At 47.4% G+C, this 13,084-nt stretch overlaps 1 protein-coding gene across 2 annotated transcripts in view; it reads left to right on the plus strand.

The window, feature by feature from the left end:
- FZD6 (frizzled class receptor 6) overlaps nt 1-13,084 on the plus strand; it is a 95,354-nt gene that overhangs the window by 62,034 nt on the left and 20,236 nt on the right. For both annotated transcript variants that reach the window (XM_029591853.1, XM_029591854.1), the window contains exon 4: nt 1,679-2,696. In XM_029591853.1, the coding sequence (XP_029447713.1) occupies nt 1,679-2,696 (1,018 nt within the window). The remainder of the gene's footprint in view (nt 1-1,678; nt 2,697-13,084) is intronic.

Genomic DNA, 13,084 nt, shown 5'->3' on the forward strand with positions numbered 1-13,084 from the left:
CTCTGTGTCTGGCAGCTGGGTTATATCCTTTGCAGTACAGACAGAATAACTGGGAAGATTGGATGTGCTGCTAGTCTTTTTTTTTTTTTTTTTTTCTGCCATCACAGACTGTGTGGTGTGGTTCAGAAAGATGAGAGCTGCTTGTGTCACAGAGCTGTCAGCTGCCCTTAGCAGCATGTACTAAGAAGTGACTGATTTTTTTTTTTTTTTTTTTTACATGCATCAGTTTCTGATTCCAATTGACATGCACTTCTCCCCACCTAAATATGCTGCAATTCCAGTCTTCACTTGAGTTGCGCTATTAAAGGATAAAAATTGCTAAAAGTAATATTCCATAACCTAATAAAGGAGGTGATTTGGGTACGATCAGTGCATTATGTTTCATAGTTTTTTGTTTTATGTTTTTTTTTACTTGATGGAAATAAATACTTGCATACAAATTTCCTCTGGATTTGGACTTTAGCATATTTAAAAAAAAAAAAAAAGCTCAGGTAGAATACAGTTCTTTATGGTAAATTTTATTATGCTAAATTTCCAGATATAGTGAATTGTGTGGCAGGGCACTATAATTAATTTCCCTGCCTCCATGAGCTCGAAATTGTGTTGGGACTGGGCAGTTCAAGTACAATGATCACTAGTGAATTGCTGAACTGTAAGTTATGGTGTCTAATAAAGTTATGCACTCAAAATCTGCTAGCAGTCTCTTGTGGTAAGAAGAAAAAAGAAACTGTATGTGCTAAACACTGGAGTGCACTGCTGATGGTTCTTGAGGAAGCATCAGTCTATTTGTGTGGCAGCATTTGCTGACTTGTTCGAAAGCTGGATAGAACTTGTGCTTGCTGCCTGATGTAGCTCAAAAGAAAGTGCCTGATTCTAAAAGACTGCATAATTCTGGACATTGAGTTTCTCTACGGCAGTTCATCTGTGAAAAGGGCAAGCCATGAATGATCAAATCTAATTTAAACTCAATTACTTCAAGCCTTTTTTACAGGAAACCTTCATTCAACACACGTTACAAAACATAAGTAGAACATAATGCATAACAAAGCAACATCATATAAAATGTAGCATAGCAAATAACTTCATAAAATACAATAGAATAACAAATAATCATAATTTCTAACCTGATAATACATCATAAAATGTCCCTAAGTAACTGTGACCCAACTCCCACCACCACCAACTCTCAATAAGAAGGAGAAAATCAGAGTTTAACTAAAACAATTGCCCATCCCACTTAAATCTCATCCTCATCCCCACATAACTACCCATTGACACCAAAGTCCTCGATGTTCCCAATTGTTCCCAAAGGAGCGACCAACCCCCACTCCCACAGCAGGGGAGATACCTAAATGCCCTGGATAATGTCATTGGGTAGGCGGCATGGACACACTGGGTCAGTGGTACATCAGCTGCAGGGCTTCTGTGGACTGGAGCAAGGCTAGTCCTGAGGCACAAAACAGGTCCCTCCATTGGCCCCCTCTGGATGGAAAGTGTGAGCATTGTCTGTTGTCAGGTAGTTGATCTGACTAGCATGACCAGAGAAGTAGAAAGGGTAAGAAAGTAACTGGTCCATGCAAATAAGTCTTTAATAGTATAAGTAAAAAAAAGTATAAGGAAGCAAAATGTGTTTTCAGTTGTCTTGATATTAATTTAAATATTTTTTCTCTCTCTGTAGCCTGGAGGATTGTGATGATGCTCTACTTTCCGTGTCTAGTCTAATACCAGAAGTGGAGGAGAAACAGAAACTATCAGAGCAGGTTCAGAGAGACTACGGATTTTGGTGTCCACAGCACCTGAAGACCCCCAATAGGCAACATTATAAGTTTTTGGGTGTCAATCAGTGTGCACCACCGTGTCCCAATATGTACCTCAGCAAGGATGAATTAGACCTTGCAAAAAGTGTCATTGGAATAGTTTCAATAATTTGTCTTTGTGCAACTCTCTTCACGTTTCTGACTTTCCTGATTGATGTCCGAAGGTTCCGATACCCGGAAAGACCAATCATCTTCTATTCTGTCTGTTACAGCATGGTGGCCCTCATATACTTCATTGGCTTTTTACTCGGTAACAGCACAGCTTGTAATAAGGCCGATGAAAAGCTGGAAATTGGCGACACAGTTGTTCTTGGCTCACAAAACAAGGCTTGTACTGTCCTCTTCATGCTGCTTTATTTTTCCACGATAGCAGGAACAGTATGGTGGGTGATTCTCACCATAACCTGGTTCCTAGCAGCTGGTCAGAAATGGAGCTGTGAGGCTATTGAACAGAAGTCAATGTGGTTTCATTCTGTTGCCTGGGGCATTCCAGGAATTCTCACAGTTATGCTTCTGGCCCTCAGTAAAGTCGAAGGGGACAATATCAGTGGAGTTTGCTTTGTCGGTTTTTATGACCTGGATGCAGCTCGCTATTTTGTTCTTGTACCATTGTGCCTGTGCGTTATTATTGGGCTCTCTCTTCTTTTAGCTGGAATTATTTCTTTAAATCATGTGCGGCAAGTCATACAACATGATGAAAGGAACCAAGAGAAACTGAAGAAGTTTATGATACGAATCGGAGTCTTTAGCTGCTTGTACCTTGTACCACTGGTCATACTTCTTGGATGCTATGTCTTTGAGCAGGTTTATAGGACAACTTGGGAGATCACATGGTTCTCTGATCATTGTGAAGAATATCACATACCATGTCCTTATCAGGTAGACAGCACAATTTCATATAATGTATTTACATGATTAATTGCAATTCGTCATCAAATTTATGAGAACTTTTTTTTTTTTACTTAAGAATTTCATGGGCCAAATACTAGATTAACGGATTCAAAATAAAATCACATTTTACTCTAACAATATGAGGGTGACTGTGATAATCTGTAATGGTTCAGGCAGCAGCAAGAATGCTAGACACTCAGCTGTTAAAGGAGGATTATTTTGTAACAACACAAAGTGACGGAAGACTAGGCATTAATTTTAAGACCTTATGTACTGTAAATGTATACAATTAACACTTGCGTCTCAGTTCTATAAAAATTGGTAGCTTTGGGGGATACGATGCTGCACAACAAAATAAACTCTCTGAGGAAATTGTCTGATAACTTTTCCCTCAATGCAAGTGGGTTTGATACTGCTGAAATGTGGTCCAGGTTGGGTCGTGAATTGCAGAGATATGATTTGAACATGTTTCCTAGCGTGTAGCCAGATGAACGTAGGACCAATGGGTTGTGCTCCCCTGCCAGCAGATGGAGACTGAGTCAGGTTTCAAAGCTGACATCACCCTAGATACACCCCTGCAGTGACCTCAGCTCTCCAGTATTTCTCCGGCTCCAGCAGATGTAGACATGCTTTCCCTATGGGGATTGCTGTACCTTTTGGAAGAAGAAATTCTACTTTTAAATTGGAGAAAAGATTGAGCCCCGCTCTCCTGTGGTGATAACTAAAAGTCCCTCCCCCAGTTGAGAATTCCTGAGGCAATTTCCGAGATCCCTCAGAAGTGTGCCTTGGTCCAGTAGCCAGTTCCCAGCGTGGACTTTGCTGCTCAAGCACCCGAAAGGCAGCGGGTGCAGGAAGCTGAATGCAGCAGTGAAGGCCAAAGCCCTCTCCCCCTGCAGCTGGAGACCGTTTCAGTACTCAGCCAGTAAGCACTGAGCCCAGGCAAGTTTAAAAAAAAAAAAAGGAAGATTTACAAAACTTTACCTTCAAAGAAGAGGGATTTCGGTAAGACTTCCTCTAGACTCCTTGCTCAGTGCGCCATACCGAAGTCATTCCCAATCCCGTTGGGGCATAGGGAAGTGGGCTTTCGAGCATGTTGAGCGGGGCCCCCTCCCCCCCCCCCCCCATGGGCTAGACCCCGCTTTAAACTTGGTTGGATCACCACATGGTAGGCCGCAGCGGTGCCATTTCACGCGTATCTTTGTGTGTCTCGTATTGCCCCCCATAAGACATCGGTACGCCCAGTATGTTGACTGTGCACACACGCCGCGTACATAATGTGCACATACTTAACATGCTCAATAAAGTAAGCGCGGGATACAGGAAAATCCGGGAGCACGGGCTGTGCATGCTCCTCGCTGCGCCCCACCTAGGGCCTCAAAATTTGTGCACATAAATTTTTAAGTGCAAGCCAATCGAATGCACAGTTTCTGCCGTCAATGGCGCTGGCAGCCAAGAAACATAAGCGCCTTGCTCTCTGCGCTGCTTGTCGTATTAGGGCTTTCCAACCTGACCTGGATTCCAACTTGTCAGCACTGTGAGGAAGCCCAAGGGAATTTGGCCTTCCCGGACCTTGCTGAGCCCAGCTTCTCCCATTCAGATGATGGATTGGCAGCCATAACTGGAAGTACTCCAGATCTCAGTAACCCCTTGGCTAGGTCTTCCATTGGAGAGGGAAACTGGGCTGGGCCCACCCCAGTTCCCCCCAGGCTAGGCATGGACCCGGCAGCCTTTTCTTGGGTGGAATTTTTCCAGGGACTGCCTTTGTACAGGCACAGTCTACTTTCTCGCTTGCCCCTGTCCAGACAGAACTCCAGCCAGCCCCCTCTCCCTCTCTCATTCCTGTTGGCAGACTTCGAGGCATGCCCTGCCTGACCAAGGGTATCCCTGGTGGGGACCCTGATGGCACAGTCGAAGAGCAAGATCCCTTGGAAGAAGGGAAAATTCCCCTGGGATTAGAACTTTATCGAACCATGTTACTGTTCTTTCATAGAGATGAATTGCCAACCTTTGGTTTCCCAGACCCTGAAAATGCTGGAATTTCCTGCAGCGGAATCTATAATAGAACCAAAGAAGAACCCCATTCTGATTTTGTTGCGCAAAGTCTCTTGCTACTTCCCAGTACTGGAAGCCATCCAGGAGTTGATTGACCTGGAATGGGAAGCCCTAGAAGCAAGTTTTAAAGAGGGCTGGGCGTTAGAAGCTCTCGACCTGCTTGATCCAGCAGTGAGAGAACATTTGCATTTCCCTAAAGTGGATGCACCTGTCTGCATTGTCTCTAAGCGAACAACTATCCCAGTGGAGGGAGGAGTGGCCTTAAAGGATGCGCACAATAGATGTTTGGAGTCTATCCTTAAACAAGCCTTTGACACAGTAGCAATGACCTTACAGATTGCTTCTTGTTATGCCCTGGTAGCGTATTCGTGCCTACTTCTCTCAGGAGGTGGATGACTCTGGGGTGAACCCCAGAGTGGCTACAAAACCCGCTACCGCCTTTTTAGCAGACACGGGCTCGAATTTAGTGTGTACGTCAGCCAGAGGAGTGGCCTCGGGTAGAATCCAGAAGACAGCTATGGCTGCGGAATTGGTCAGCCGACGCAACCTCCAAGGCCAACCTTACAAAGGATGCCCTTTAAAAGATCACTCCTATTCAGAAACAAAATGGAAAAACTGGCCAGTAAATGGGGTGAATCTAAGGTCCCCTGGCTACCAGAAGATAAGAGGAAGCAGTTGCAGTGCCCCTCGCCTATGAGGGGCTGGTCCAGGGGCTCTCAATGTTTCTGCCCTTACAGAAACTTGACATTTCAGAGGTCTCTGTCCTTTCATAGTCAACAGCTCAAGAGAGTGGCAGATTCGGGTTCAGGATTGTCCCGAACCTCCCAATGAAATTTTACCGACCCATATTCAGAGTGAGGAGATAGGGGGTCGACTGTCTCTTTTACTAAAGGTGAGTCGAGATCACTTCGGACAAGTGGGCACTGGAAGTCATACGAGAAGGATATGCGTTGGAATTTCGCAGCACTCCTCGGGACATATTCATGATGTCTCCTTGCCACTCCCAGCACAAAAAGCAGACAGTGGATATTACTCTTTTAAGGCTCTTCAGGATGAGGGCTGTAATCCCAGAACCTATGCCCCAGGAAAATACAGGGCGTTATGCCATCTATTTCATCATACCCAAGAAAGAAGGTTCCTTTCGCCCCATCCTGGACCTCGAGGGTCAACCTTCACTTAAGAGTGAGTCATTTCCTCATGGAAACCTTTCGCTCCATGATAATGGCCGTATAGCTGGGAGAGTTCCTAACCTCCCTGGACGTATCCAAGGCCTACCTACATATTCCAATCCATCAAGAACACCAACGCTTCCTATGCTTTGCCGTACTAGGTCGCCATTACCAGCTCCGGGCACTGCCCTTTGGCCTACCCACCGCCCCAAGAAGATTTTCCAAGATTATGGTGGCCGTGGCGGCAGCGTTGAGAAGAGAAGGAACCCTGGTACACCCGTACTTGAGCGACTGATTGATCCGTGCCAAGTCCATGGAAGAAAATCTCCGGGTGACCAACAGGGTGACCTCCTTGCTTCAGGAACTCAGTTGGGTAGTAAACCTGGACAAGAGTAGTCTCAAGCCTTCCCAGTCATTGGAGTCCAGTTCTACGCCAGGCAGGGCAAGGTCTTCCTCCCGACCACACGGATTCGGAAGTTGATGTCCTAGGTGCATCAGTTGATGAACCCAATACGCCTGACTGTGTGGAGCTCTCTCCAAGTTCTCTGTTTGATGGCAGCAATCTTGGAAGTAATGCACCTACTTCAACACTCTCTGCTGTCATGTTGGAACACGCAGTCTCAAGACTTTTCGATTTGGCTCCACTTACCAATGGGAGTCTGCTCTCACCTCAAGTGGTGGTTGCAGGAGGCTCATCTGAGCAGGAGGTGTCCCTGTCCTTGAACTGGCTGGTTCTTACAACGAACGCGAGTCTCTAGGGCTGGGGAGCTCACTGTCAGGAACTCACGGCCCATGGACGTTGGGCGGAGGAAGAGGCCCTCTGGAACATCAATCACTTGGAAGCCCGAGCAGTGAGGCTGGCGTGCTTGCAACTCAGCCAGACTCCAGGGTCAAGCGGTCCGCATAATTTCGGACAATACAATGATGGTAGCCTACATCAACCGCCAGAGAGGAGCAAAGAGCCAGCAGGTATCTCAGGAGATAGACCTCTTTATGGAATGGATGGAAATACATCTACAGACAATCTCAGCCTCACGCACAGACATAAGCAGGGAGAGTCTGGATCCAGGAGAGTGGGTGTTGTCAGCTGAAGCCTTTCAACTAATAGTAGATCGCTGGGGTCTCCCATCCATCGAGCTACTGGCCGCATCTCACAATGCAAAGGTTCCCTGATTTTTCAGTTGCAGAAGAGATCCGTGGTCCCTGGGGATCTACGCTCTTGCTCAGACCTGGCCGGAAGAAGAGTTGCTATACGCCCTCCCTCCATGGCCCCTGCTGGGCAGGATCATTCACAGAATCTAGCACCACAGGGGATTAGTCCTATTAGTAGCTCCAGATTGGCCCAGGCGTCCGTGTATGCGGACATATGGACAGTCCTGATGGAGACCCCCCCCCCCTGTGCTTCCCACCGCACAGGGACCTGTTACTGCAGGAACCGGTCCTTCATGAGGATCCGAGTCAATTTTGTCTTACGGTCTGGGCCCTTAAGAGGGCTCGCCTGATGAAGCGAGGATATTCTGCGGTGGTAATTGACACCACTCCACACTTGAAAGTTCTCTATGTCCCTAGCGTATGTGGGAGTCTGGAGAGTATTTGAGGCCTGGTGTGAGGAATGCGGTGTCCCCCCTTGGGCAGTCAAAACCTCAGTTATTCTAGAACTTTTACAGAATGGCTTGAATAAAGGTTTGGCCCTTAACTCCTTGAAGGTGCAGGTAGTGGCTTTCTCCTGTTTCAGGGGCGAGGTAAACAGAATCTCCCTGTCGGCTTATCCAGACGTGGCCCATTTTCTGAAAGGGATGAAGCACCTTCAACCACCCCTAAGGTGTCAGATTCTCTTGTGGAATCTTAATCTAGTATTGGAAGTTTTAGCAGGGTCCTCCTTTCGGCCGCTGCATGGTCTTTCCTTGCGTTTGACCTTGAAAACAGTGTTCCTGGTGGCAATTGCTCAGCGTATTGCATCTCTGAAATGCAGGTATTGTCGTGTCAGGAGCCATTCCTCCAAATGACTCCAGGAGCGTTATAGCTTCATACCGTTCCATCCTTCTTGCCCTAGGTTGTCTCGGAGTTTCATTTGAATCAGTCCATTTCGTTGCCTTCCCGAGATAAGCACAGGGACGTGAAGGAATACCACCTCCTCTGTCATTTGAATGTCTGTAGACCTTTGGTGCGGTATCTGGAAGTTTCAGAACCAGCCCAAAAGACAGACTGCCTGTTTATCCTTCATGGTGGCAGGAAGCCGGCCGAACCAGCTTCACGGGCTCCCATAGCTCGCTGGATCAAGGAGGTGTACACGGGAGCCTATGTGGAGGCAGGAAAGCCATTACCTTCTCAGGTTAAAGCTCATTCCACCAGGGTTCAGGCAGTCTCATGGGCGGAAGTTAGACTGCTGTCCCCTGTCGATATTTGCCAAGCGGCAACGTGGTCCTTCTTGCATATCTTCTCCAGGTTCTATCGCCTGGACATACAAACCCGAGAAGACGCAGCCTTTGCAAGGGCGGTATTAACCGGACCTCGGGCAGCCTCCTGCTCCGATCGGGAGTAGCTTTTGTACATCCCATAGGTCCTGACTCCATCTGGCTACACACTAGGAAATGGAGAAATTACTTACCTGATAATTTCATTTTTCCTAGTGTAGACAGATGGACTCTGCATCCCGCCCCCAGCTGCCCAAGAACGGTGCCAAGGATTCGCCCATGGAGTGGATATCGATACCAAGAGATTACGGGTAAATCGTCATCCACTCCCTAGATCAGAGCATCTACAGGGTGGCCCATGGAAAGGTTGCCCGCCTCCAATACCAGTGCCTTGGAGGCAGGTTACTTTTCCATGGGCCACCCTGTATAATCTTACTGGGGTTCAAGTGTTTGTTTGAGAAAAGTTACGGTTATCCATTTATAATTAAGGTTTTTAACAAGCTTTTTTAATAGTATGTCCACAGTGGCTTTTGAAGAGAATACTGAAGGGCTGAGGTCACTGCAGGGGTGTATCTAGAGTGACGACAGCTTTGAAACCTGGCTCCGTCTCCATCTGCTGGCAGGGGAGCACATCCTATTGGTCCTGAGTCCATCTGTCTGCACTAAGGAAAATGAAATTATCAGGTAAGAAATTTCTCCATTATTTATAACAAAAAATACAAGCTACTTATGAGAGAAATGTCTGTTTTTTTAATTATCATTTTTAAGACTGAGGCACTGTGTTAAAATTATTTCAATTTCTAGTAGCACTATCAGTTTTTGTAGAACATGTATGGAGCGTTTATTGTTGCTTTCTTGTAACAGGTGTTCTCAGAAGATAGGATGTCAGTCCTCACAAAACCCGCCTGCCACCCTGCAGAATTGGGTTTCCACTATGTGGGTTTCTTCTCCTTTATTTTTTCTTCGTATATTCTGTATATTCCCGTGTGGATGCGTGGTATAATGCATGCTGAGCATGCTCAATGAGGCTCAGTCAAAGTTCTAGAAACATTGACATAAGTTGTATGTGCCGGGCTGCATCCGATGATGTCACCCATGTGTGAGGACTGACATCCTGCTGTCCTCAGAGAACACCTATTACAGGTAAGCAAATCTACTTTATACAGGTACAAGAAAGAGATGACAACAGAAGTAGCAGCCGTTATTGGCTTGTATGTTTCTTACCTTGCTTTCTTTACCTGAAAGGAGAGTTCTCTGTCTTCTTTCTCTGCTGCTAACACTGGTCTGTCCTTTATTACAGTAAAAAATAAACAGGTATTACTGATGTGCCTATCATTTTCTGAATGGACTGAGTGAAAGCAAATCCAATTCAGTTCAGTATTGCTATTTTTACGAAAAGGTGCAACGCCTGCTCTCCTCCAGACTTCTAAACCATGTCTGCCTTTAAGACAAATTGAACAGAATTGTCAGTGTGGCTCCCAAGAATCTTGAGTTCACGTAATATCCTGCCTGGCCCCATTGTATTACCTGCTTCAGTTTTGCTAGTGTAACACGCTCTTAGGGGACCTCCTAGAATGCAGGGAAACACAGTTGTCCCCAGGACCAGTCTTACTTCCAGTTCTCCTTCTCCACAGATTTTTTACACAGTCCACAAGGCCACTGGGATGCTGGAGTTCTTTCGGGGGGGAGGAGGATAAACCTCCAGGGCCCTAGGCTCACAAGGGTGGGGAGCAGTTCACACAGCTTCTCACTCATCCTGAGGTATTCTCCCTTGCACTCACTATTAGTTATCCTGCCTGAGGGCTTCTTTGATTCAGAAGAAACATACTAGGCACATGAACTGGGTGGTCAACATAAAAATTTACTATAACCAATCCAATCCATAAAAATAAAGGTCCAGAAAACAAAATCTGAACTGTTTTGTTTTGTTTTTTGGGGGAAAAAAAAATTCACTCACCCACTTTACTGTTGCTCCTCCTTGGGCCCTGCAACGAGGAGCAATAGTTCCTTATCCTGCCTTCACTCAAACCGGGGTTACTTTCCTCCTGAGCAAGTATAGGTTAAAAAAAAAAAATCCTCTTACCAAAGAACAAAATCTTCACAAATCCTTTCTCAAGCCCCTCCAGATCCGTGAGGCTGCCGACTGGAGCAATGTACTATTCCCCTCAATTAAGCTATGGGTCCTAAAAGATAGGAATCTCTGGCAAACTCCTCCTTCCACTCCTCACTAAAACAACCACCATCACCTCTCCAGGTACACTGCGTGTTTTTATATGCAAAGCTATCCAGTCAAATAAACCCTAGTGAGGGAATCCTTCAAGGGAGGATCTGAAAAATGCAAAATTCTACTTTAACAGGTAGATTTTAAAAGCATTGGCTAGCACAAAATGGCCCCATACACATGTATGTGGGTTGCACACGAGCAATGTGAATTTTAAGAAGCTAGGAAGTACGCGCGTACAAACCTGTGCACGCGTCAAGAATAAGGAGGCAGAAAAGGGGCAGAGCATGGGTGTTCTGGGATGGGTGCCAAGACTTTTGCACGTAACCTCTGAATTTTCAAGGCTGAACATGGCAACACTCGCCGGGTTACCTGCTGAGGCACAAGTCTGGAGATTTTGGGCCAGAGGGATCCTGAACACAGAGGATTGGGGGGGGGGGGGAAGAAGAAAGTAAGAGAGAGTGTTTCTGTTAGAAAGACAATCTGACACTCTATCTCCCTCTGTAAGAGGGCTTCTCTCTGTGTCATTCCCGTAGTGCTCCTAGTCAGGGTTTTCAGGCATTCGGGTAAGTTTCCTTTTGTGGTCAATTTCCCCATGGCGGCAGTGCATCGGTGCCTGCCGGTCATCACCACCCCTCTGCCATTGTTTTTGGTTTGTACCACTTTGTTTTGTCTGGCATGGCCACTTCTGGTTTTCAGTGATACACCCAGTGCCTGAGAACCATGTTCATCATGGATCCGCATGAGATATGCGTCCTCTGCCTGGGGGCATTGCATGACATCCAGGGTTGCCGCTTTTGCACCTAGATGACTTGACAAGATGAAACAACTCTTTGGGTTGAAGAAGTCCAAGTCATCAGCATCGGCGTCAGCGACATCGGCATTAAAGGACCAGTGAACCGCACAGATAGACACCGATGCATCAACATCGACTGGACTGTCTGTTTCATCAATGCCATCAGCGGATAGGGGCATCGGAGACCGATCACCATCGATCTCAGTCAGGCCAAGGATGTTGGGTTCCTAGGCATCGGCCTCTGCACTGGGGAAAGGCCGGGCTGGGTGTCGCGAGAAGCCGAAGAAGCATTGGCGCAGATCCCCATTGGTGCATGGTGCCGTGCATGGGGATGCACAGACTCATGTTGCGATGCCCCCCAAAGTGATCCCAAGGAGTCCCGGGGGTCCACAGTGGTCTCCACAGGTCCTGATGCCAGTCAACAATCCACCTCGAGAGTCCGAAGGTCTGGCCACTCCTCCTTCCTCCCCGTCGGTGTTGGCATCAGCAGCGATCGAGGAGGAGCTGCAGTGCTGAATCCAGCTAGCAGTGGACCTGGCACTGCAGGGCTTCGGTCCTGTGGCACCAGACATGGGGCCGCCCATCCTCATACCGCTTCTGGAGAAGCTCAGCTGGCATCTGTTCCCACCACAGCATCGGTGTCTGGCGAAGTACTGAGGCCTCCCCCTACCAATATGGTGGTAGTTGCCAGTTCCGAGAGGGAGGAAGCTCCACTAAGGCCAGCAGAAATGCAGAGGCCTGCTGCCCCCTGTCCAGTTTTACCAGTGCCAGCACCTCTTCATCCAGAGGTGCTGGGTCCCCTGTTGCTTACATTGAGGATGGGGAACCTTATGACCTGAGGAGCTGATGCTTCAGGGTCTTCCCCTGAGGGCTCTGAACATTTCCCGTCAGACCCTTCTCCTCCAGAGGAATGAAGGAAGTCTCCACCTGAGGACTTGACCTTCACAAGGTTTGTGAGGGTGCTGGCAGAGGCCATGCCATGTCCGTTATTAACTGAAGAGAATGCCAGGCACAGAATGCTTGAAATCCTCCAGTTCGTGGAGCTTCCTAAGGAGATTGTGGCAGTCCTGGTGCACAAGATTCTTGAGCTGCTGCTGAGAATGGGAACATTTCTTTACGGTGCCTCCCATTAATAAGAAGGCGGACTGGGTCAAGGCTGCCGGATTTGATGAACGTCATTTTGCCCCATTATTCTGTGGGGGTTGAATCCGCCTATAAGAGAACCAAGCGCTCTTGGATTCTTTCCTCGGTGCTCTGGGGAAGGATTGTAGATCAACGGACACTCTTGGGAGGAAGGGATTTCAAGGTGCAATGCTCATTGCCCGCATTGTTGCCTATCAGCTCTACGTGAGCCAATACTCGCGGGACATCTGGAAGCAGGTGCAGGAGGTGGCAGAGTAGCTGCCTCAATAGCAGCAGGACACCCTCAAGACGCTGGTGCATAAGGGCCTGGAGTGCAGAAAACACGAAGTCCAAGCAACCTACAGTGTCTTTAAGATGGCACTGAGAGTCTCTGTAGAGGGAATCGGCACCCGCAGAATGGCATGGCTGAGGGTCTTGGATCTCCAGTCAGAGATATAGGAATGACTTGCTGACATGCCGTGTACTGAGGAGAATCTCTTTGGAGATAGGGTGAGGAACGTCGTGGCTCAACTTCAAGACCACCATGAAGACCCTCCGACAGCTCTCTGCCAGCACTCTGGACCCGTTCTCTTCCTCTTTGA

The sequence above is a fragment of the Rhinatrema bivittatum genome, chromosome 2, assembly GCF_901001135.1.
Source record: "Rhinatrema bivittatum chromosome 2, aRhiBiv1.1, whole genome shotgun sequence".
In the NCBI taxonomy this organism is placed as follows: domain Eukaryota; kingdom Metazoa; phylum Chordata; class Amphibia; order Gymnophiona; family Rhinatrematidae; genus Rhinatrema; species Rhinatrema bivittatum.